At 41.9% G+C, this 27283-nt stretch overlaps 1 protein-coding gene across 1 annotated transcript in view; it reads left to right on the forward strand.

Moving 5' to 3' along the window:
• Positions 1-27283, forward strand: part of LOC310726763 (basement membrane-specific heparan sulfate proteoglycan core protein-like) — a 56048-nt gene that overhangs the window by 19447 nt on the left and 9318 nt on the right. Inside the window, exons 7-11 of the mRNA XM_083542619.1 lie at positions 1899-2174; positions 5897-6199; positions 7139-7396; positions 7526-7795; positions 12474-12743. Coding sequence (XP_083398745.1) covers positions 1899-2174; positions 5897-6199; positions 7139-7396; positions 7526-7795; positions 12474-12743 — 1377 coding nt within the window. The remainder of the gene's footprint in view (positions 1-1898; positions 2175-5896; positions 6200-7138; positions 7397-7525; positions 7796-12473; positions 12744-27283) is intronic.

Here is a 27283-nt window from a genome sequence, read left to right on the forward strand (position 1 = left end):
ACTATATGCAGAGAGGGAACACTGTTGCCCTGATGCACTTTAAATTAAACTTTTTCAAACTTGCATCTATTTTCTCCGTTATTATGTGACACATTTATATGGTCATTTTTTTGGTCAGAACTACATGGTTTTATTTGTTAATTTATTGTTTTGTATTGATTCACCTATTGACTTCCAGACCATGTGAAGACTGGCATAAGGATGTGTTCTTATAGAGATGTACTTAGAGCCATATGCAACATTTTAGAGATTAACGCGTTAGTGAGAATTATGGAATATGGAGTTACTGTGGAATGTTTGGAATCATAGCAAGTCTTCTCCCAGAGACAAGACCGTATAACAAATGATGCTGTTTCATCATAACTACATTTAAGATACACATATGTACTGTAATTACAGGATGCAATATGGTGTGAGGTATTTTCACTCTTCTTCTTCTTCTTTCGGCTTCTCCCATTAGGGGTCACCACAGCGGATCATCCGTCTCCATACCCCCCTGTCCTCTACATATGCCTCTTTCAACTCAACTACCTGCATGTCTTCCCTCACCACATCCATAAACCTCCTCTTTGGTCTTCCTCTTTTCCTTCTTCCTTGCGGCTGCATCCTCAGCATTCTTCTACTGATATACCCCATGTCCCTCCTCTGCACATCTCAATCTAGCCTCCCTTGTCTCCAAAATGTCCTACATGCGCTGTCCCTCTAATAAACTTGTCTCTAATCCTCCTTATCCTCGTCACTCCCAACGAAAACCTCAACATCTTCAGCTCTGCTACCTCCAGCTCGACCTCCTGCCTTTTACTCAATGCCACTGTCTCTAAACCACACAACATCACAGGTCTCACCACAGTCCTAAACTTTCCCTTTCCCTTTTGCAAATACTCTTCTATCACAAATCACTCCTGCTATCAATCTTCTCCACCCACTCTACCCTGCCTGCACTCTTTTCTTCACTTCTCTAACACACTCTCCATTACTTTGCAGTGTTGACCCCAGGTACCTGAACTCCTCCACCTTCTCCACCTCTTCTCCTTGTAACCGCACCCCTCCACTGCCCTCCCTCTCACTGCTCTCCCAACCTCTGTGAGGTATTTTCACACATTTAGAGTTGATGGTTTTAAAATGAATAAGGAAGACTGATATGTACAGATTGTTACTCGGACCTTTTACTAAGTTTGCAGAAATTTTAACTGTGATCATCTCATTTTAGTGTTTGTTGTGGAAAAAATAAATAAAAAAAACAAAATTTTTAACGTTTTTCAGGTTATATGTGTAGCGTTACTTTTTTGGTTTAACTTTTTTCCTAAATAACAAATATTACATTTTTTAGATTTAAAAATGTTATAAAAAACAGACATAAATAGTGATTTTAATTAGATATAGCTAATATTATCCACTTTAAGCTATTTTGTTTAACAGTAGAAAAGTAATTATAAATTGAAATTGTTCATTATTTCATTATTGTTCAATTATTTCATTATTGGGGAAAAACTACACTAATTTCCTCGCCACATCCAAGTTTAACTTTCGCGGCCTCAATGAAACAAGAGTTATTCGCTGTATCATGGGATTTTGTGGTATATTGGTAGTATTGTTGAGAGTTATTTAAATTATTAAAAATTACAAATAATAATAAATATCCACTGTGAGTACCCAAATAGAATTTTTATGTTAAAAGAATATTAAAAGTGTTTAAGAGCAGAGGAAAGGTTTATGGATGTCGGGACGGTTTATAAAGCCTTAAGATATACAGGTATTCTGTGTACTGTACTGTATACATATTAGGTTGTCACTTCGCCTATCGCGGATTTTCGCCTATCATGGGGGGTCTGGAATGTAACTCCTGCGAGTGATTACTGTATTTCGAACTCTAAACTTCTGTTACATTTTTTTTGCAGGAAAACCCAAACCTGTACTCACATCAAACCTTAAAGTAGTTCTGACAGGAAACTCAGTGACTCTGAACTGCAAACTCAATCTGAATTCTGAAGGATGGAAGTTTTACTGGAGCAAACCCACACAGAGCCCTGAGACTGAGACTGAGACTGAAGAAAATCACTACTCAATCAGACCAGTTAGTGTTTCTGATGGAGGTCAGTACTGGTGCAGAGCTGGAAGAGGAAACCCAGTTTACTACACACAGTACAGTGATGCACTTTCACTAAAAGTTACTGGTGAGCAAAAAACTTTCTGTTAAGTGATTCTGCACAACACTGAACACAAACATGTGAGCAGAGTCACAGTATAGTAATATTTACACACCTATATAAAGAGAACTCTTATGTAAGTGTTGTTATTGAGGATAAAGGGACAGTGTGAGCACAGCTGAGCAGCACTGATGTGAGGTGAAATGGAAACCAAGTGAGTGCGAGAGTAAAAAGACTGAGGTTCCAGTTTGAGAAAGTGTGTGTGTGTGTGTGTGTGTGTGTGTGTGTGTGTGTGTGTGTGTGTGTGTGTGTGTGTGTGTGTGTGTGTGTGTGTGTGTGTGTGCTCATACAGACATGTGATGAGAGATAATGTGCAGGTCAGAATTATGGTTTTCTATTTATGTTAACAGTATAATCAGATTATGCTTAGTTATTTCTAGCATGATTTTGCATCTATACACTTTTTTCTTATTGTTTTTTTTTATTGATGAGAAGATTTTAATATTTCTAAAGATGAACAATCAGGAAAACAGAATAAGCATAAATTCAGACATAAATAACTGAAATCATTCATCTAAATTGTTCAAAATTCTAATAAAAAGCTTTTAAATTAAAGGTTTACAAAGTGATTTATATTTAATTGATTAGTAGTGATTGTTAAAGTGATTTAGTTCAAGTCTGATGGAGCTTAAACATTTACATCTAATCATATATACAGATGCATCTCAATAAATTTACTCACTTAAATTGTGAAACTCGTGTATTAAATAAATTCAATGCACACAGACTGAAGTAGTTTAAGTCTTTGGTTCTTTTAACTTTTATGATTTTGGCTTACATTTATCACAAACCCACAAATTCACTACTGAAAATGTGAGAGAGAGAGAGAGAGAGAGAGAGAGAGAGAGAGAGAGAGAGAGAGAGAGAGAGAGAGAGAGAGAGAGAGAGAGAGAGAGAGAGAGAAAGAGTGAGAGAGAGAGATGAATAAACAGTGTAACCTGGTTATGTGTAGGTCTGCGTCTGCATTTAAAATTGTGATCTACATTTACTTCAGTAGTCGTGACTCTGCACTGTCATACATCAGTCATTTACAGTGCATTTGGAAGGTATTCATACACCATTCACTTTTTTAAATTTTTTATGTTGTAGTGTGATACTACAATCTTTCAAATTGATATTTTCCTCTATAATCTACACTCACTACCTCAGTACTGTAATAAAAAAAAAAAAAAAACTGAACTATCACATGTACATAAGTACAGCCTTGAGTCTTTTTGGATATGATACAACAAGATTTGCACACCTGGATTGGGGAATTTTCTGCCATTCTTCATGTTGTTGTCAGAATAAGCATTGTCATGTAGGAATCTTCAGCATCTTTAGGTCCACTGTGGAATAGGTTTTAATCAAGGATATCTCTGTACATAGCACTATTCACAAGTCACTGCTGCCTAGAAAAACCTTGACAGAATGATGCTACCACCATCTTGCTTTACTTTTGGGATGGTTGTGGGCAGGTGATGAGTGGTGCCTAATTTCCCTCAGAAATAATGTTTAGAATTGAGGCCAAACAGTTCAAGCTTGAATTCGTCAAATCCACACAGTCTGATATAATAAGAGTGCATAAGGTGCTTGTTGACTTCAAGCAAGCTTACAAGGAATTTGTTTGACGAGAGTCTCCAGTTGTCCTTCTTGAATCTCCACACATAATATCCAGAGCCTGGTTGTGGAGGTAATTGTGCTCTTGGAAATCTTCAGTGCAGCAACAATTTTTTTGTAGCCTTTTCCAGATCTGTGTCTTGCAACAATCCTGTCTGTGAGTTCTGCAGGCAGCTCCTTTAAGCTCATGGCTTGTTTATTTGCTCTGATTTCTGTTTATTTGCTCTTTCAGCTTTTAAGTCTTCTATAGAGAGGTGTGTGCCTTTCCAAATCATGTCCAATCAGTAACCTCTTTCACAGGTAGACTCCTGTCAAGGTGTAGTAACATTTCAGTAATAATCATCAGTCACAAGAGTGTTACGAAATGTAGGTGAGGAGGCCTGGGGTGCAGTCAGCATTCCAATTCATCCTAAAGGTGTTCAGTAGGAATGAAATCAGAGCTCTATAGCAGGTAAACCAGATCTTCAAGGAGCTCACTTTGTGCACAGGTTTCCAAGTTCAAGTGAACGTAAAATTGTATTATAGCACATCTAAAGACGTCCTGCATAATCGAATGCCTTCAGCTTTTTGGTAACAGTTTGGTAAAGATCCACATGTTGTCAGAAATCATGGGTGACTAGGGTGAGTGGAGACTGGATGGGAGGACCCAAATGCAGGATGTGACAGGGAGTAAGGAAAATACAGGCTTGAATGAAAAAAAAAAAAAAACAAATTGATCAATGGTGCAAGGCAAAAACACAGTCCAAAAACAGTCCAGTGTCTGAAACACACGCATACAGGGCGATGCATCTAAGACAAAACCAAAACAGTCCAAAAACAGTAAAAAAAAAATCAAAAGCCGGCAAGCAGAACAAAAGGGGCAGTGAAAAACCAATTCCAGAAGTCAAAACAGAAGCAGAGCAGAACAGGGGTCAGGAACAGGATCAGGAACCAGAGCAGGCAGTGTGGCAAGAGTAATCTCAGGGACTAAGGTGTCGGTAAATTAACCTGGCCCCGAACTTAAGTCTTGGGTATCCTTAAATACCAGGAGGTGCGCGTCGCGAAACTGAAAGTGTGCGCCGTGTGCGTGGAAGATCCTGACATATGTAGCAGGAAAGGTCAGGTGACCCAAAAATTTTGCCAATATAGTGTATGCATGTGATCTATATATATATATATATATATATATATATATATATATATATATATATATATATATATATATATATATATATATATATATATATATATATGCTTGTAGAGCAGGGGTCACCAGCCTTTTTGAAACTGAGAGCTACTTCTTGGGTACCATTAATGTGAAGGGCTACCAGTTTGATACACACAGTTTTCAGTTTGATCTGAAATAACAAATTTGATCAATTTACCTTTTATTATATGTTATTATTAATAATTAATGATATTCATCTATGTGAAGTCACTGATCATGCTAATGATTTCTCATGATAAGTATCAACAATGATTTAACAAAGTAGGAAACAGCTTTTTTTTTAGAAAAGGCCTGCGGGCACCATGTTGGTGACCCCTGTTGTAGAGACTGCAGAATCTGGAAGATTGAGAAACTTTAAGGAGTGTGTATGAGAGATTGTGAACTAATAAAGTGTGTATGTGTGTGTGTGTGTGTGTGTGTGTGTGTGTGTGTGTGTGTGTGTGTGTGTGTGTGTGCGCGCGTGCGTGCGTGTGCGTGTGTGCATGCGTGTGTGCGCGTGCGTGTGTGTGTGTCTGTGTGTGTGTGTGTGTGTGTGTGTGTGTGTGTGTGTGTGTGTGTGTGTGTGAAAACATGCAATGGAAATGAATAGTCAAGAAAACAGGATACAAACAGTGTAAATCAAACATGAATCACAAGTGAAAAATATTTACATTTTAATATCAGTATCAGTAACCTTATAAATGTTTAGTGTTGAGACACAGTGTGATCTACATTTATTTCATTAATAGTACTTGACAAAAATGTCTCAGTCCACCTCTGAAAGAGCTTTAACATTTATTTACAGTTTAGCAGATATTCTGTAATTCATATTGAAATGTTACTTATTTAAATAATGGTATGGGATTTAACTCCTACATAACACTTTTTTTTTTTTATTTTACAGAGAGTCCTAAACCTGTGGTGAAAATACAGCCTGATACACATGTGTTCAGGAACGAGAGAGTGACTTTCAGATGTGAATTTCAGGGAGGACGAGACTCAGTGTGGATATATGACTGGAATAGGGATGATAGAACTTTCTACACATACCACACATACCACCCATACTACACATACCAAACAACACAGGAGTTCAGTATTAGCTTTATTACAGACACTTATAAAGGAAAATACACCTGCAGAGGGAGGAGACGCAGTAACAATCAGATCTCAAAGACGAGTGATCCTGTTACTCTCACTGTATCAGGTGAGTTTGTCATTTCTTTTTTGTTATTTTCACACACAATATATGTTATAGAAATGTCAAATTTGTGCAGATAATTTAAATGAGTTACACTGAATCTGAGTCTCATTATAACATTACAGTTTCCTCCTGTCTGTTTAGTTTTCACTGTTCTGTCTTAAAGCCTCACATTTTCTTGATTACTGAACAAGACAGGATTCAATTTGTGAAGTGTTCACTGTCTTATTGATGGAATTTCATTTTACATTCAATTTTATTTTAAATTATTAGAAAATTAATGATATTTATGAGAAACGTGTTTTTCACCTAATAGTCAGACTGATCCTGCTGTCATGATCATACATATTTCAATCTTTCACTGTTTTACTGACACAGTACACAAATATTTATGATTTGATTTTTAAGATTTATAAACATGAGTAAATATTTTGGAACACCACAGTGTTTATTTGTAACAGTCTTAATTATAGTCGAAATTTAATAAAGAGATCATGGGTGCATATATGAATGCATAAAGCAGCCATAATAATGGTTAAATGAGGCATTTATAGATTCTGTGTTTTTGATAAGTGGTTTTTTTTTTCAGAAATATTTAAATAAGCAGGTAATCAAGGTAGACTGTGAAATACAGACTGTTACTTAGACCCCCAATGTAGTGCACTGCGTTTATATAATTTTAATGATCTTGTTTGAGGTGGACAGATAACACACTGTTATTTCTTTCTAGGCAAAACATAGTGTTTTAAAAAGACCATTTTAAAACATCACCAATATCTCTTCTAATAAAGATAATGTGTGTATTTTTTCATGTTGTGTTTCATATATTTACTTTCTATTTGAATAAAAAATGCATTTGTTCATAAGAGAGAGGGATTTGAAAAATAAAACGCATGTTTCAAAGATAAAAGCAGCTCTGATTTTCACATCATTTCATATCAACAGAAAAACCCACACCGACTGTGAGTGTGAATCCTCAGAGCTTCATCTACACTGGAGACACAGTTACTCTCAACTGTAATCTGCAGTCTACTGGATGGAGCTTTTCCTGGTATAAAGATTACCAGAATTCACCTGAAACCCAAAATACCAACCCACTCAGTGTGATAATCTCTAATGAAGGACAAACAACATACCACTGCAAAGCACTCAGGGGAAACTACGTGTCAGAGTTCAGTGCTGCAGCCAGATTTACAGTGAGCGGTACGTCATGTTTTCTATATTTCAAGTCTATAAAAATAATAATAATTTGATATTTATTAGAATTATACAATTACATCATATACTTAACTAATGTTTACTTTTACTGATGTTTTTATTATCTCTGTATAGCGAGACCAAAGCCTGTAGTGAAAATACACCCAGCTGTGAATGTGTACATTGGGGAAACTGTCACTCTCACATGTGACATACAGACTGGAGGATTCTGGAAGTATCAGTGGTATAGAAGTAATGAAGAATTCAGAGCTGCTACAGGAAAGAAGACCTACACAATCACTGATGTTAAAGACTCTAATAAAGGTCCTTATAGCTGTAAAGGAACTCAATCATCAGACCCACAATACACACAGAGCAGTGATGCAGTTACACTGACTGTATCAGGTGAGTGTGTTTTATATCACATATTGTCAGTTCCATTTTTAAATTGTCTACATGGATTTTTTTTACATGTGACAGAGAACTTTATCACAGGCCACTACAGCATTTCAGCTTAACAATCAAAGATTAAATTACCCTACATGCGAACACACATATTCACACACACACACACCTATTGCCCAGCCAGATTTTATAGACTATTACAGTCTCACTCTTTGAAATTCATATTAAACAATTCCACCAAATTTAAGAAGTTATTCATCTCTAACCTGCTTTAATGAAATTTACAAAAAAAATTCCTACAAATCTAAGGTCATTTGATATATGTTGTTGTGGGAGAGCTTGTCGGTGGGAAAGGAGGAAAACCACAACAGATCAGGGGTAAAGGCTATTCAGCCGTCTTTATTTTCTTTTACACAAAGTTTTACTTTTCTGTACTGTGCTCACGCCGCACGTCTCTGGCACCCGTACGCACACACCTCTCACACACACACACCCTCCTCCTTAAATGCCTCCTTTGATCACTGAAATAGAGAACACATGAGGTTAGATAGACTTCAGGTGAGGCAATTCCATACCTATTTTCTCTCGGCCCTGCCCTTCATTCACAAACCGGCGCTCGGCCCCGCCCCCGCTGCCACATACCCCCACCGCCCGATCCAGGGCGGGGAGCTGTCCGGCCGCCACCGACTCCCCCCACGGACGTGAGAGGAAGTCGGCCACGACCAACTGCGTCCCCGGTCTGTGGACCACCTCGAACTTGAACGGCTGAAGCGCCAGATACCACCGCGTGATCCGAGCGTTGGCATCCTTCATGCGATGGAGCCACTGCAGCGGGGCGTGGTCCGAACAGAGGGTGAAGGCCCGTCCCAACAGGTAGTATCGGAGGGTGAGGACCGCCCATTTTATAGCCAGGCACTCCCGCTCGATCGTACTGTACCGGCTCTCACGCACCGACAGCTTACGGCTGATGAACAGCACCGGTCGCTCCTCCCCCTTCACCACCTGAAACAACACGGCCCCCAACCCTCTGTCCGACGCATCAGTCTGCAAAAAAAAAAGGAAGAGAAAAGTCAGGAGCATGTAAGAGCGGACCCCCGCAGAGTGCGGCTTTGACTCGCGTAAAAGCCTGTTGGCACGGCTCCGACCACTGGACCGGATCTGGCGCTCCCTTTTTAGTGAGATCGGTCAGCGGGCTGGCGATGTCCGAAAACCTAGGGATAAATCTCCTATAATAACCCGCCAGCCCCAGGAACCGTCTCAACTCCTTTTTGGTCTTGGGTCTCGGACAGGTCGCAATTGCTGCCGTCTTATCAATTTGGGGACGCACCTGCCCGTGACCCAAGTGGAAACCCAGATACCGTACTTCCACCCGCCCAATCGCACACTTCCTGGGGTTTGCCATGAGCCCTGCCCATCTCAAGGTCCGCAGGACCGCCCTGAGATGCTGTAAATGCCGCTGCCAATCATTGCTATAAATCACAATGTCATCTGAATAGGCAGCGGCGTACCCGTGATGCGGCCGGAGAATCCGGTCCATCAGACGTTGGAACGTCGCCGGAGCCCCGAACAAACCGAATGGAAGGGTTACGAATTGGTGCAAACCGAACAGAGTGGAAAAGGGCGTTTTTTTCCCGGGACATTGGCGTCAAGGGGATCTGCCAATATCCCTTGGTTAAGTCCAGTGTCGAATAAAAGCGAGCCGCGCCTAACCGATCAAGGAGCTCATCGATGCGAGGCATCGGATACGCGTCGAATTTAGACACCGCGTTGACCTTTCGGTAGTCCACACAGAACCGGACCGACCCGTCGCTCTTGGGAACCAAGACCACCGGGCTGCTCCAGTCGCTGTGAGACTCCTCGACCACCCCCATGTCAAGCATCGCCTGAAGGTCCGCCCGAACCACCTCCTTTTTGTGTTCGGGCAGCTGGTACGGGCGACTGCGCACCACAGTACCGGGAGATGTCTCGATATGGTGCTCTATAAGGTTTGTCCGCCCGGGCAGGGGTGAGAACACATCCGCAAACTCGCGCTGTAATCTCGTGACCTGTGCTCTTTGCGACGGCGAGAGGTGGTCTCCACAGGGGACGGAGGCGGATTCTGCCGCGGCTTTGTTTTTTACCTCCGGTCCCAACTCCTCCCTCTCTGGCATCACCGTCGCTAGAGACACAGGCACCACCTCGCTCCATAATTTGAGGAGATTCAGGTGGTATACCTGGAGCGCCCCGCCCCTATCCGTGCGCCGTACCTCGTAGTCGACATCCCCCACCCGCCGTGTAACCTCAAAAGGCCCTTGCCACTTGGCGAGTAATTTTGAGCTTGACGTAGGCAGCAGAACGAGGACTTTATCTCCCGGTGAAAACTGACGAAGCTGCGCACCCTTGTCGTACAGCCGGGATTGCCGTTCCTGTGCCTGAAGCAAATTCTCCAATGTTAGTTGCCCCAGTGTGTGGAGTTTTTCTCTCAGATCCAGAATGTACTGGATTTCATTTTTCGCGTTTGAAGGCCCCTCCTCCCAATTTTCCCGGAGGACATCCAGCACTCCGCGCGGCTTACGGCCGTATAATAATTCAAACGGGGAGAACCCCGTGGAGGCTTGCGGGACCTCTCGTACTGCAAACAACAAGGGCTCGAGCCATTTATCCCAATTACGTGTGTCCCCGTGTATGAACTTCCGAATCATGTTTTTCAGGGTTCGATTAAAACGCTCTACCAGGCCGTCAGTTTGTGGATGGTAGACACTGGTGCGGATCGATTTAATCCCCAACAATTCGTACAGTTCGCAAAGTGTTCGTGACATAAACGTCGTGCCTTGATCAGTCAGGATCTCTTTCGGGATCCCAACTCGGGAGATAATGCTGAAGAGCGCTTCCGCAACACTACGTGCGGAGATGTTGCGAAGGGGCACTGCTTCCGGATATCGCATCGCATAATCCACTATGACTAATACGAAGCGATGTCCGCGTGTGGTTCGCTCTAATGGCCCGACGAGGTCCATGCCGATTCTTTCAAAGGGAACCTCGATTAGTGGTAAAGGGCGCAACGGCGCTTTTGGGATGGCCGGCGGATTCACCAGCTGACATTCCCGGCATGCCGCACACCATCTACGCACATCGCCGTGAATGCCCGGCCAATAAAAACGGTCCATTAAGCGGTCTAGTGTTTTTATACAGCCCAGGTGCCCTGCCATCGGATTATGATGAGCCGCATGGAAGAGAAGTTCCCTGCGGCTCTTCGGGACCAACAACTGGGTCGTTTCCTCTCCGGTTCGAGTGTCCTGCGTCACTCGGTATAATTTATCATTAATCACGGCGAAGTAGGGATAGGAAAGCGCGCGATCTGGTTGGATTTGTCGACCATCGATTGCTCTCACCTGGTCGAAAGCGTGTCGGAGCGTTTCGTCCCGCGATTGCTCGAGGGGGAAATCCCCGAGGGGAAACCCCCATAGGGCGGGGTCTGTCTGCCGCGTAACGGGCGTCCCCGGTGCCGCCTCCCCCGAGAACATAGCGAGCCTCCCCCCCCCCCCCCTTCACTGTACTGCAGGACCCATCCGCGCACATTTCCTTCAATAAGCGAGGGAAACCGGCCCAATTCGTACCCAAGATTAGCGGATGGGTGAGGCGGGGACTAACCGCCGCCTCCACTCTATGATTTTTTCCCCCTGAACCGAACCGAAATGGCCACCAGTGGATATTCGTGAACATCCCCATGCACACATTTCACCTTCACCCGGTGTGCCGTATTCAAAGCCTCGCATCTCACCAGGTTTTGATGGATGGCGGTCTGCTCGCAGCCCGAATCCACCAACGCCTGGTGTGTACCCCCTTGGATACTCACCGGTATGCGGTACTTTCCCGCTTGATCGGGGGCAGCCTGTGGCGCCTCGGGAATCTGGACCATTACCCCCAACTCCATGACGGGACACTGATCCAGGAAATGTCCCGGCTCCCCGCAGCGCCAACAGACCGGCCCAGGCTTCCGCTCCACCCCCGCGCGGGTCGTCTCAGCCCCCTGTGGATTCAGAGGCAAAGAGTTATTAGAGCGAACAGAAGGAGGAGAAGCAGAGAAGGAAGAGGGAGGAGCTCGCGCCCGAGGCACTGGCTTCGGGGAAATCCGGCCCTCGGTCCGCAGCCATCTCCGGCATGCATCGCGAAGCTGGTGGGCAAAGGCGAACGGCCGTCCGACCTCGCGCAGAGTCAACGCGAGGGGGGGGGGGGGGGGGGGGGGGGGGGGTTCGGTGCCTCTTTCGAGCTCAGGGCGCTGCGGAACGCAGCTCGGTCCTCCGCCTGTGCTCGAACCACGGCCTCAAACCGCTGTTCCTGCTCGGCCCGTACCTGAAGGAGGGCCTGGTGCTGCGTCTGCTGGAGCTCAGCGATCGCTTTCACGAGCTCGGCCAGTGGGGAAGGCTCCGTCATTTTCCTGACCTGGGTCCCTTTTCCCGTTTATCTGAAGGTGGTTTCCCGGGTTTCCCGGAAATATTCCTGTTATCAATGTAATCAATTATTCTGTTATCAATTTAAAGTCAGTTATAGTCAGAATTACAGTATGCGGTACGTCATGTTTTCTAAATTTCAAGTCTAAAAAAAATCATAATAATTTGATATTTATTGGAATTGTGCAATTACATCATGTACTTAATTAATGTTTACATTTACTGATGTATTTATTATCTTTGTATAGCGAGACCAAAGCCTGTAGTGAAAATACACCCAGCTGAGAATGTGTTCATTGGGGAAACTGTCACTCTCACATGTGACATACAGACTGGAGGATCCTGGAAGTATCAGTGGTATAGAAGTAATAAAGAACTCAGTGATGCTGCAGGAAAGAAGACCTACACAATCACTGATGTTAAAGACTCTAATAAAGGTCCTTATAGCTGTAAAGGAACTCAATCATCAGACCCAAAATACACACAGATCAGTGATGCAGTTACACTGACTGTATCAGGTGAGTGTGTTTTATATCACATATTGTCAGTTCCATGTTTAAATTGTCTACATGTTTTTTTTTTTTTTACATGTTACAGAGATCTTTATCACAGGCCACAACAGGATTTTAGATAACAATCAAATATTAAATTACCCTACATGCGCACACACACATACACACACACCTTTTGCCCAGCCAGATTTTATAGACTATTACAGACTCACTACTTGAAATTCATATTAAACAATTCAACCAAATTTAAGAAGTTATTCATCTCTAACCTGCTTTAATGAAATTTACAAAAAAAAAATCCTACAAATCTAAGGTCATTTGATATATGTTGTGTTTTACAAATCAGTGAATGTTGTGTGTCTGTTAACTTGTTTAGTTTTAAGAACATTCTGGATTGTGTCTTTTTTTTCCATGTTTGTTGTGTTTTGTTTGTTTGTTTGTTTGTTTCCTTGCTGTGACACACTACCCAATGTAATTGATGTTCAGGTAAAACACAAAGGTTTGTGTCCATGTGTGTGGTGGTGAGAAAGGATGTGTATGGCAAAGCTACTGTTTCTAGTATTTTTGTTTTCTTTCTTTCTTTGTATTTTTTTTTTATATTCCTGTTATCAATGTAATCAATAATACTGTTATCAATTTATAGTCAGTTATTCCTAGTGTGAGTGTGTATCTCACTAAGTTTCGCTAAGCCTCAGTGTTCCTAAAGATCAATAGTCAAGAAAGCAGGATATCAAAGACAGTTATTCAGACATGAATCAATAGTAAAAAGAAGTAACAAAAGATTATTTGTAAAAAAAAAAAAATTAATGTAAAGAAGTGATATTACACTCACTGTATCAGGTGATTGTATTAATTTATTTTATTACTATTTATTATGTTACTACATTAATTTTCACATGTAAAATGAAAAATGCTATTAGTTGTGCTCCACTGAGCTCCACTGTAACTGAGTCTTTACAGCTTTATCTTCTGTGTTTATTTTTTATATTTACTTTGCAATTTTAAAGCCTCAGTTTCCCTTAACAAGAATCACTATAACTGATGAATCAGTCTGATTGGTAGCACAGAATAAACATTAAGTAAAAAAGGCAGTAAAATCACACCATCTTCCTTCTGTTATTATTTGAGTGATGATTATGATGAGTGAGTGATGAAAATTATTTCAGTGTATTCATCTAATAGTCCATTCTGATAGGTGCAGGTTCCGGTACATGATTTTTACACTCATATGTGTTGAAGTTTTTGTTATCTTTGTATTATGAGATGAAAGTTGACGGAACTCAGGGCCCATGTTTGAGCAGACGTATCAGTTAAGTGGCTCAGTACTCAAATCAGTTTTAGTTATTCACTAATTAATTACCATTAAGTTTTAAAACTTCAAATAATATATAAACAAACCAAATGAAGACATTTTCCAGTCACGAATGAGAAGGAGCAAATCAGCTTTATTACAGTAAATTCAGGCCCGTCCCATGGAGCTCTCGGGAGAGAACCATCTTGACAGCAATGGCATCCGTCAGCTTTCGCATGCGAGTGTGAAATTAATATCAACAATCCTCAATATTTATGTCACACCTAGTAAAATTTACATATTTTCTCTAATACCTACTCCCAAACTTCTTCTTTTTCTTTCGGCTGCTCCCATTAGGGGTCGCCACAGCGGATCATCCGTCTCCATAACACCCTGTCCTCTACATCTGCCTCTTTTACACCAACTACCTGCATGTCTTTCCTCACCACATCCATGAACCTCCTCTTGGTCTTCCTCTTTTCCTCCTTCCTGGTGGCTCCATCCTCAGCATTCTCCTCCCAATATAATTCATGTCCCTCCTCTGCACCTGTCCAAACCATCTCAATTTCGCCTCCCTCAACTTGTCACCAAAACGTCCAACATGCGCTGTCCCTCTAATAAACTAATTTCTAATCTTGTCCATCCTCGTCACTCCCAACGAAAACATTAACATCTTCAGCTCTGCTACCTCCAGCTCCACCTCCTTCCTTTTACTCAATGCCACTGTCTCTAAACCATACAACATCGCAGGTCTCACCACAGTCCTATAAACTTTTCCTTTCATTCTTGCAGATACTCTTCTATCACAAATCACTCCTGTCACTCTTCTCCACCCACTCCACCCTGCCTGCACTCTTTTCTTTACTTCCCTAACACACTCTCCATTACTTTGCACTGTTGACCCCAGGTACCTGAACTCATCCACCTTCTCCACCTCTTCTCCCTGCAACTGCACCACTCCACTGCCCTCCCTCTCATTCACGCACATGTACTCTGTCTTAGTCCTACTGACTTTCATTTCCCTCCTCTCCAGTGCGTACCTCCACCTTTTCAGGCTCTTCTCAACCTTTTTACTACTCTCACCACAAATCACAATATCATTCACAAACATCATAGTCCAGGGAGACTCCTGTCTGACCTCGTCCGTCAACCTGTCCATCACCATTGCAAACAGGAAAGGGCTCAGGGCCGATCCTTAATGCAGTCCAACCGTCACCTTGAACCAGTCTGTCGTTTCTACTGCACACTTCACTGCTGTCACACTGTCCTCATACATGTCCTGCACCACCCTCACATACTTCTCTGACACACCAGACTTCCTCAGACAATACCACAGCTCCTCTCTCGGCACCCTGTCGTACGCTTTCTCTAAATCCACAAATACACAATGCAATTCCTTCTGTCCTTCTCTATACTTCTCCATCAACATCCTCAAAGCAAACAAGGCATCTGTGGTGCTCTTCCTCAGGCAGGAAACCATACTGTTGCTCACAGATTGTCACCTCTTCTCTCAGCCTGGCTTCCACTACTCTTTCCCATAACTTCATGTTGTGACTGATCAACTTAATTCCCCTGTAGTTACTGCAGGTCTGCACATCTCCCTTATGCTTAAAGATCGGTACCAGCACACTCCTTCTCCATTCCTCAGGCATCCTCTCACCTTCCAAAATCTTGTTAAACAATCTGGTTAAAAACTCCACTGCCATCTCTCCTAAACATCTCCATGCTTCTACAGGTATGTCATCTGGTCCAACCGATTTTCCACTCTTCATCCTCTTAATCGCTGCTCTCACTTCCTCCTTACTAATCCTATCCACTTCCTGCTTTACTAAGTCCACATCATCCAACCTTCTCTCTCTCTCTCATTTTCCTCGTTCATCAGCTGCTCAAAATACTCCCTCCATCTTCTGAACACACTCTCCTCACTAGTCAACACATTTCCATCTCCATCCTTTATTGCTCTAACTTGCAACACATCCTTCCCAGCTCGATCTCTCTGCCTGGCCAATCGGTACAAATCCTTTTCTCCTTCCTTAGTGTCCAACCTCTCATACAGCTTCTCATATGCCTTTTCCTTGGCTTTCGCCACATCCCTCTTTACCTGCTGCTGCATCTCCTTGTACTCCTGCCTACTTTTCTCATCACCCTGTCGATCCCACTTCTGTTTTGTTAACCTCTTTCCCCTTATGCTCTCCTGCACTTCCTCATTCCACCACCACATCTCTTTCTCTTCCTTTCTATTTCCAGATGTCACACCAAGTACCTTTCTAGCTGCCTCCCTCAGCACTCCTGCAGTAGTTTCCCAATCATCCAGCACCTCTTCACCACCACCGAGCCCCTGTCTGACCTCTTCCCTGAACCTCACACTACAGTCTTCCTCCTTTAGTTTCCACCATCTTATTCTTCTTTCAGTCCTTACTCTCCTCCTCTTCTTCTTCGCCTCCAAAACCATCCTACAGACCACCATCCGATGCCGTCTAGCCACACTGTCCCCTGTCAACACCTTACAGTCTCCAATTTCCTTCAGGTTCCATCTCCTACATAGAACATAGTCCACCTGTGTGCACCTTGCTCCACTCTTATAGGTCACCCTATGATCCTCCTTCTTCTTAAAAAACATATTCACCACTGCCATTTCCATCCTTTTAGCAAAATCTACCACTATCTGCCCTTCCACATTTCTCTCCTTTAGGCGTACCTACCCATAACCTCCTCATCCCCTCTGTTCCCCTCACCTACATGTCCATTAAAGTCTGCCCCATTTACCAATCATTCATTTCTAGGTACACCATCCACCACTTCATCTAATTCACTCCAGAATATTTTCTTCTCCTCCATCTCACAGCCGACTTGTGGAGCATAGGCACTGATGACATTCATCATCATCCCTTCAACTTCCACCTTCACGATTATCACCCTATCAGAAACTCTCTTCACCTCCACTACACTCTTACTGTACTCTTCCTTCAGAATCACCCCTACACACCATGATAGAACAGTTTAATCCCACCTCCAATGTTTCTGCCCTTACTCCCTTTCCACTTGGTCTCCTGAACACTCAACATACCCGCATATTTGATTTGGCACATGTTTTACGCTGGATGCCCTTCCTAATGCAACCCTCCCCATTTACCCGGGCTTGGGACCGGCACTAAGAGTGCACTGGCTTGTGCAACCCTAATGGCTGGGTTTAATATCTACTCCCAAACAATTTACATAAACCAATCATTTTATGAGGCTTTGCATATCCCACCATATCCCACCCTTATGTGTTTTCTGATAAATTCATACTTTTTCTAGCCTCATTTACCTCTATACAATTCTAATTTACATGTACAAAATATATCTCTTGATAGTGACCTTTTCTTAAAAAATCCACTGATCGTGCACTTTTGCAAAAACCATTCAACAGATCATCCTCTCGACAATATTCACACCTTTTCTTAAAATCTTGCCTGGGTTTTTTTCTCTGTCTGCAAATCATCCTTTACTTTGTGTGCACTTTGTATAGAAACATGTAAATTTTTTTGTTTTATAAACCAGGGCTTCAGGTTTAACACACCAGCTCTTTTCTCCAAATACTTTTCCAATTTTTCATAGCTTTTGTCTTTTACTTACTTTTTCGTAAAATCTTCTTAAAATATATTTATTCGGTTATAGTTCCTTCTTTATATGGAATTTCCTGTCTTACTCTCATCCTGCCTGTACCTTAAGCTCATGCTCTAATAGAAACATCTTACTTCCTGTGTGTTTCTGGCATTGGATCTCTTATACAATTTCTTGCATCTATTCTCCTACATTCTTTATTATCCGATGATGTGCTGTGCCTATTACTCTATTACTCTTCTTATTTTTTATATTTTTTTATATGATATATGATATTTATATTCTTTTTTGCGTTTTGAATAAATATTTATGGTTTATGGTGTTTAAGTATAGTTAATTGATTTTGCCTGCATGCGGCTTGCTTATTTTATTTTTATTTCCCGTGATATTTTCTCTGTCTCTTTGCCTGGTGTATGTGGTCGCCACTTTCTACTGGCCATGGTGTATATGTTTTCTGAACCGACTTATTGGTCCTCATATACGTCTCTATTTTCCACCTCGAATAACTCTTCCGTTCATACTCGTGATGCCTCTTAAACTGAACCCAAGATGCTGATCGAACCTTTTTTCTCAGGCTCTGTCTCTCCTAACTATACTCCAACTTCCCCCATGGCAACTGGAGATGATCCTGGTCCATCATATTCCTCAGGACCTGACACTATTGTTCTTTCACCATGAACTTTTCCTTTATCTTCTACAACTGACGTTTTTCTTTTTCTAATCCCGATCCTAATCCATCAGCCTTATCTGCTCACTGGAATTTATAACATGTATTACATCTACAAGCATTTTGATCATATGCAGGACTATTGATTTTGTGAACTCTCTTCATACACTGAGTTCTTTGCAAAGCTGAGAATTATACTATATTAATGATGAATAATGGTTACATGTATTAAGTTTGGATATAAACTAATATAGGCAATGTTATATGTTATTTGAAGCATATTGTTAAATGATATTATATAGGTGTTTAACCACATAGGCAGCAGATGTGCATCAATATCTTTGTTGGACATTTACTTTATTTTATAATATTTTCTATACATGACTTCTGACTAAATTTTGCAAAGTGCATAATGCACATGCCTATTATCTGGCTGTTTTTTTCTTCTTCTTTTTCTTCTTCTTCTTCTTCTTCTTCTTCTTCTTCTTCTTCTTATTATTATTATTATTATTATTATTACGTTTTTGTTATATTTGTTGTTAGATTTTTATCATGCCCAAAACGAAATGACTGGAGAAGTTTTCCAAACGACCTGCGAGACCCGTAATGTCTTTTCTGATCAGGGAAGAATCACACCGCACACAGAATGTGGCAAAATGTTCCTCTTCGTTTATTGCAGGTGGCAGACATGCAAATAATCCTTCATCATCACCACTCCAATCGAGGCCTTTATGGCCTGTCTTACCATTGTCATCAAACATGGCAACATACATAGTACAATTCCAACAATCAATAAAAGAATCATTCCTAAAACAAAATAGCGTTCAACACTCGTAAACAAATTCATAATCTTTTCCAAAAAATCTTTATTCAGCAGTTCTTTCACGTTCTCCAAGACGTCGAGAGGCTTCAGTGATGTTTTTTGATGTGCTTGTTCGATGATATGACCATCAGCATCATTATCGGGTATATAGGTACAACAGGTAGAACCTACAACAGCACATACTCCACCTTGTATAGCAGTGAGTTAATCTAAAACCAACCGATTTTGAAGGGCAGTTAATCTCAAACCTCAAAGTTCCACTCTAATTCCTTGCATCATAGCTGTGGTGGCATTCATGAAAGAGATTAACTCATACCTGGTTACCTCAACTTCTATCATCAGATTAACCACACCAACAGATGAAAAAAGATATTCAAAAAACTTTTCTGCACTTTTCCAAAGACGATGTTCCTTAGGAACAGGGTTATCTCTAGATATTGAACTAAATGTTGATCTTTCTTCTAAACTCCTTTTAGGCCTTCTATGACTTGTAATAGGCCTTACAATTAAGGCAGCATCTTGTAGCTGAATCAGTGCACACACTCCAGACCAGTCGCTTGGGAGAGCTGTATACACCGTATGTCCTCATATCCAATATCAATCTTTAACAGCCAGTGTTCCCTGTAAACCTGGTATGTGCTCAAACGTACAGTTACTCTGGCAATTAGCCAATATCCTGGCAAAGGTTATATGTCCTGCCAGAGCCTGCCTTTCATTTTTTTGGACAGATATACATACACGGCAGTCCCTATTAGAATAATTAAGGGGTCGATTTTCCGTAGTATTACAGTAAACTGACGGAATGGTTCCTAAAACTTTACTTCCACTACTTCGGGAAACACAAGAAAGATGCTTAGGTATTTGGAGTACAATGCCTAGACTAACAGGTGGCACAGAATTAAAACTAAGAGTTACATTTATCTGGGTATAGTTCATTGAACAAGTAAGACGGAGACTAGTGGAATTAGAAGCACCTTGGAGCACTTTACATGGACACTGCCAGACAGAGTCAGGACTGCTCATTGAAGACACACACTTCGATTCATCAGTGGAACTAGGTCCGATAGCAACAACTGGAAGCTCATGTGTGCTGTGAGGGATAAGTGTACATACATAACAATCTCCCATCCCACTCACAGATTTAGCAGTGTGATTAGCTAGTCTCCACCACATGTTGGTTGCATATGCATGAGGTGGATCTGGATGCTCTAGCCAAGTCTCTTCTCCTTGCAGACATGGGGCTCCCTGAATAAAGTATTTAAAGGGGTTAAACAACATTAAAAGTGTAATTACAACTATGCACATATTGTTATAGAATTTAGACCTAGAGCGGGTATCAGGGTAAGCTAAACAAACAGTCAAGTGAGTCAGATCTTCACCCCGGAGGTGGCCCCCTTTCTACTGTAAAGAAAGGATCTTTCCGTGGGCTCTCAACTGTTTCAGCCCTGAACACTCACTTAGGTACGCTCCTTGGGCCAACAGACCAATTAGTGCACAGATTAAATGGGTGCTGTTTTGATCCTGCTTGCGCGTATTCACTGTGGCTGATAATCAGTCAGAACTCCAGTTCTGGTCACAGCTAGAACAGTCGCTGGACCCAGATACTTCGGTTCACCGACCTTGGTAGGCTTCAGACTTCTTATCAGGACCTGCTGATTAGGCACAAAAGGGTGTGTTGGCTTATCTGTGGGCAGAGGAAGAGTTAGTGAAACATCAGCACTGATAGAATTCTAATTCTCGACCAGGGCAGAAACGTAGTCATCCACCATGACTTCCAGGTTACCTAAGGAAGAAATTCCAGTGTGTCCCCTGACCCATGGGGTCGGGAAAGGCCACCCCATTAGAATTTCAAAAGGTGACAGTATAGTAGTCGAAGATGGAGTCATTCTCATTTCTGTGAGTACTGCCGGGAGAACAACAGTCCAATTTCGTCCTGTTTCAATGCAGGCTTTAGTAAGACGCTCCTTAATGGTTCTGTTCGTTCTCTCTAACACTCCAGCTGACTGTGGGTGATAGGGAATATTAAAATGCCAGTCAATTGCTAAGCTTTTAGCCAAAAGCTGTTTTAATTTTCGAAGCAAAAGGTGTGCCGTTATCACTTTCAATCACACTAGGAATACCAAACCTAGAGATGATCTCTTTCATTAATATTTTGACAACAGTTTTAGCATTCTCTGTCGCACATGCAAATGCTTCTGGCCACTTACTGAATCTGTCAACTATAACCAACAGGTATCTCAAATTTCCTACAGGTGGCATATGTGTAAAATCTATCTGTAGGTGTTGGAAAGGGGCTTCAGGAAAAGTAAGCGCAGTATGTTGTACAGGTCGATGTACGTTAGTTTTGGCGCAAGTCAAACATGAATCCAACACTAGCTTGGTTGTTTTAGCTACATCAGCAATACAGTATAATGCATTTATAGCCTGTATGACTTTAGCTATGCTAATGTGTGACATCCCATGGTAATGCTTCACCAACACTATTAAAGCTAGTTTAGGCAGAGCAATTTTACCATCTACATCTCTAATGATACCAGCAGAATCTGATTTACATTGTTTGGAAGCCCAATACTTTGTCCTCCTCAGTAGGCTGACTCTGAAGTATTTTTAGGTCAATGTCTGGTATATTGGAGATATGTGACATCATCGAGATCTCAGGATTTGTATGTACTGTGTCCAAATCTACTGGTTGTTCAGCTGCTTCCTTAGCTACTTTATCCGCTAATATGTTTCCCTGAATTTCCTCTGAATCACCTACGGCATGTCCTTTAACCTTTACTATGGCCACTTTGGCAGGGAGTTGAACAGCTTTTAATAAGTCTATGAGATTAAAATGTGCTATGGGCTTTCCATCAGCTGTTTTAAAGTCTCTTTGCTTCCATGTTTTGGCAAAATCATGCACAACACCATAAGCATACTTAGAATCAGTGTATATATTCACTACTTTATCTTCAGACAACTGACATGCTCTTGTAAGTGCGACCAATTCTGCAGCTTGTGCTGATGTGTATGGTAATGATTTAGCTTTAACTGTTACATCAGGTAATCTTACAACCTCATATCCACATAAATACACACCATCAGAGGGTTTTGAACATGAACCATCTACATATAAGCAATCCCCCTCTTCCAGGGCCGTATCTAAAAGATCAGGCCTACAAGAGGTCTCTCGTTCAATGTGTTCAAGGCAATCATGTGCGTCGTCAAAACCATCTACGTCAATATCGTTTAGCAGACCACGCAGAGCTACTACAGCTGAATGCGGCTGAGAAGAAGGCTTAATAGTTAAGTTTTCTGTAGCCAAGAGTGTGGTCTCATAACCAGATCTACGTTGTGCTGTCATATGTTGTGTGTTGAGGTTGTGTAAAATAGCTGTTACCTGATGTGAGGTGTACAGTATCAAAGGATGTGACAGCACCGTTTTCTCAGCATCCCGGACCATCAGAGCCGCAGCAGCCACTGCACGCAAGCACAAAGGCAACCCTTGTGCTATGTTGTCTAAAGATTTGGAAAGATACGCAACAGGGCGATATCTGTCACCGTGTTCCTGGGCTAGGATCCCCGCAGCCGTACCACCACGTTCGTGCACATAGAGGTGAAAAGGCTTAGCATAACTCGGAAGACCCAGAGCTGGAGCAGACTGTATAGCCTTCTTGAGGGTAGCGAAACTGTCAGTCATTTCATGAGTCCACAGAATGAGATGTGATGGAGGAGCTTTGTGATCAATAGCACTACGCAAAACCTTATCATGCTGTGCGCAGTCAGGGATCCATGCTCGGCAGTAGTTCATCAGTCCCAAGAAGCTCTGCATCTGTTTCACAGTCAGAGGTCTTGAAAACCTAGTCACGAGCTGTACTCGGTCCTGCGATATCTTACGTTGGCCTTCTGAAATCACATGGCCCAGATATGAGACCTTTCTCTTTACCCACTGTAGTTTCTGGTGTGAAGCCTTAAATCCAGCCTGAGCCAGGACATTGCAGACAATCACTGATGCTTTGTGGCAGTCCTGCTCAGTCAGCCAAAGTTCTGTGCACTACAGCGGAGAATACGGCTGGTGAGTCAACAAAGCCTTGAGGAAGACGTGTCCAGGTGAACTGACGTCCCCTATAGGTAAAAGCGAAAAGCGGCTGCGTCCCTGAGGCCAAAGGGACACTGAAAAAAGCAGAACAAAGATCAATCACAGTAAAAAAATCCGTGAGTCGCTGGTATAGAGTTAACAATGGTAGCTACATCGGGCACCAAAGGAGCTAATGGAATAACTAATTTATTAATCTCACGTAAATCTTGTGTTAGCCTCCAGCATTTTTTATCTGCCTTTAAGACGGAATTAATCGGTGTGTTATACGGTGAATGTGTCTCGATCAAAACACCTTGTGACAATAAATTGTCAATAACTGGAGCAATGCCAACATTCTTCTCTTTCGACAATGGATATTGTTTAACAAAAATCGGATAGTGTGTTTTCATGAGTGCATGATACGGTTTTACCTGGATGAAACCTGCCTCATCTTTGTGAGAGGCCCATAATTTAGGGTTAACTTCACCTAAATTTGGTTCATCAGGCAGGACCTCTGTACTACCATGGAAGAAATCTTCCGGATGTGGCTGTGGCTCAGTTGGGAGCATGAGGACAGAAGGAAAAGACGGTGAGATATTGGTTTAAAAAAACAGAATTTCCATTCCCATTTTATGCATCATATCTCTTCCTAAAAGGTTTAAAGGCGAGTTTGGAATTATTGTAAAGCTATGATAAAAATTTGTACCAGTTGGTGTCACCACAGGCAAAAGGTGAGTTACAGGACATGAAATTGGAACCCCATCTATTTCCACGGAGCGGATACTTTTTCCTGAAATGGGACCAGAATATTCACTCCCAGCAATTGAAGAACATGTAGCGCCAGTATCAACAAGAAAACAATAGTCTTTATTGTCTATGCACAACGTGATATTAGGCAAAGTTGAAGGGTGATTACTGTAGGATAAAGTTATCATCGAAAAATCATAGGGTTCATCGCTCCGTAGGCTGCCCTATGCAGAGGTCCATTGAGTAGGATATTGCTGCTGTGTGGGCCTCTGCACAACTGCATGCTGGTCTGCATTCTCTACTCGCTGAGTGGCTACGCCCCTTTTCTCATCTCCCATTCTCTTTCTACAAGTTCTAAACCAATGACCAAGCTTCCCACAATAATTGCACCTCCCCCTTTTCCTGAAACCTCCTCCTTGAGTTTTGTACTGTGGCTGGAATGCACCACTTCCTGTTGCAGCAAAGAACATAGTGGGTTCAGACTTAACTGAACCAGAAGCGGACTTAAAACCTCCAGCAGCATCTAAATCTCTAATTCTAGCACAGAACTGATCTACCGACTTCTCGAGTAATCTGTCTGTCGAGATGCGAATCATTTGAGCCTGAGAAGCTTTCATGTTATTCAAACAAGTATTTATAAACAACACATTGTGTGTATCATCAGTTGGCAGTTTAGAATCATTCTCCCATGCTGCTTTAAAACGCACCACAAAGGCAGACGGCGTTTCTTAAAAACCCTGCCTAGTGTTAGCTGCATGTGAAATGTCACGCTTGGATGCAATTCTGTTATCCAGAAAATCCTTTAACTCATTATACATTTGCATTATATTGGCATCATTTTCCCAAAAAATCTGGTGACGGTTCGCGGCCGTGCCCTGTAATGGCATCATTACCTCGCGCGAGGGTCGGACATTTTTCTTTGATCAACTCCTCTGTAACATCATCTCCCAATGTACGCAAAAGAATAGTTCTAAAATCAGGGCCCGTTAACTGTGCATACCGAGTGTGGCTTTTTAAGATCTGTACATATTTCGTAGGGTTAGTTGGAATAGGAAGACTCCTACATATAGCATCAATATCACTAGCTTTCGCTGGTTTAACATGTACTTCATTTCGCTCTCGTACAAATGCAAAAGCGGGCTGTAAAGATGTATCAACAGGCAGCGCAGGATAAAGACCAGGACTAATAGACGGTGTCGAATTGTATGGTGGAGGCAATTGTTTCTTATTCAAAGAGCATTTAGAAGCATTGACTCTTTCTGGACCTTTGTCCCAGTACTTCTTCATATTTACCCATTTAGTATAGGACTCACGCATATAAGTGTAGTCCCAATTCGGATCGCCCCATCCACCGTTCACCATAGAATACGCATTTTCCATATCGCGGGTCTTGAATGACCCATGTCTAGTCAAGTCAAGTCAAGTCAAGTTTATTTGTATAGCGCTTTTCACAACAGACATTGTCTCAAAGCAGCTTTACAGAAAACAACAGTGAAGGTGAATGGTGTGCGTTTGTCCCTGATGAGCAGCCGTGGCGACAGTGGCAAGGAAAAACTCCCTTAGATGATATTTGGAAGAAACCTTGAGAGGAACCAGACTCAAAGGGGAACCCATCCTCATATGGGTGACATCAAAAGTTTGGTCATAAATCTTTCAACAATACAGAACAATTTGTGATCATCATAGATCCAGCATCAGCTTCTCCATGCCAGGGCCTTTAAACACTCGGCATCTACTTCTCCATGATCATCCATAGGTCCATAATCTTCACGAGGTGGGACGTGACTGGAGCTGGCCAAACCTCAGGAAGCCTCGGGATGGGGAGAGAAAGAGAAGCAGTGGAGAGGAATTAGCGTAGCTGCTGTTCATGATATTAACAGCACAAGTTGATAATGTGCATGTGATCAGATGTTCTGGAGCACAAGGTTGTGATGTGATGTGTGTGATGTGTGTTATGTGTAGGCTTTGCTAAAAATATATGTTTTTAATCTACACTTAAACTGGGAGAGTGTATCTGAACCCCGAACACTGTCAGGAAGACTATTCCAGAGTTTAGGAGCTAAATGTGAAAATGCTCTACCGCCTTTAGTGGACTTTGCTATTCTAGGAACTACTAGAAGCCCAGAGTTTTGAGATCTCAGGGAGCGTGACGGATTGTAGCGTGTTAAGAGACTGGATAGATACATGGGAGCCAAACCATTTAGTGCTTTATAAGTGAGTAGCAGTAGTTTGTAGTCTATTCGAAACTTAATAGGAAGCCAATGTAGGGACGATAAGATTGGGGTTATATGATCGTATTTTCTTGACCTAGTAAGAACTCTTGCTGCGGCATTCTGAACTAACTGAAGCTTGTTTATTAATGATGCAGGACATCCACCTAGTAATGCATTACAGTAGTCTATTCTAGAGGTCATAAACGCATGGACGAGCTTCTCTGCATCAGATATAGATAACATATTTCTTAGCTTAGAAATATTTCTAAGGTGAAAGAAGGCTGTTTTTGTAACTTGATTGATGTGATTTTTAAAAGATAAGTTGCTGTCTAAAATAACTCCCAGGTCTTTTACCGTTGAACTAGTAGTTACAGAACAACCGTCTAAATGCAGGCTGAGATGCTGGAGCTTCTGTGTACTATGTTTTGGGCCGATGAGCAAAATCTCCGTTTTATCAGGATTTAATAGCAGAAAGTTATGGGTCATCCAATCTCTTATTTCTTCAACACACTCAGTTATGCGAGCTAATTGAGCTGTATCGCCTGGTTTGGATGAAATATATAGCTGGGTATCATCAGCATAACAATGGAAGCTAATTCCATGCCTTCTAATAATATTTCCTAATGGAAGCATGTATATTGTAAAAAGCAGGGGTCCCAGAACTGACCCTTGTGGCACGCCATAATTTACTAGCATTATCCTGGATAGCTCTCCATTTAAATCTACGAAATGGTAACGATTGGACAGGTAGGATTTAAACCAGCTTAATGCCTGTCCCTGAATACCGATGTAATTCTGTAAGCGATCGAGGAGAAGATCATGATCTATAGTGTCGAACGCAGCACTAAGATCTAGTAAAACTAATAGGGAGATGTAGCCTTGGTCTGAAGCTAAAAACAGGTCGTTAGTGATTTTAACTAGAGCAGTTTCTGTGCTATGATGGGGCCTAAAACCTGACTGAAACTCTTCAAAGATATTGTTCTCCTGCAAGTGGTTACATAACTGGGCAGCGACAATCTTTTCTAAAATCTTAGACATAAATGGGAGATTTGAAATTGGTCTGTAATTCGATAGCGTGTTTGGATCCAGATTAGGTTTTTTAATGAGGGGCTTAATAACTGCTAACTTGAGGGATTTAGGGA

This window comes from Silurus aristotelis (genome assembly GCF_946808225.1).
Source record: "Silurus aristotelis genome assembly, chromosome: 5".
In the NCBI taxonomy this organism is placed as follows: Eukaryota; Metazoa; Chordata; class Actinopteri; order Siluriformes; family Siluridae; genus Silurus; species Silurus aristotelis.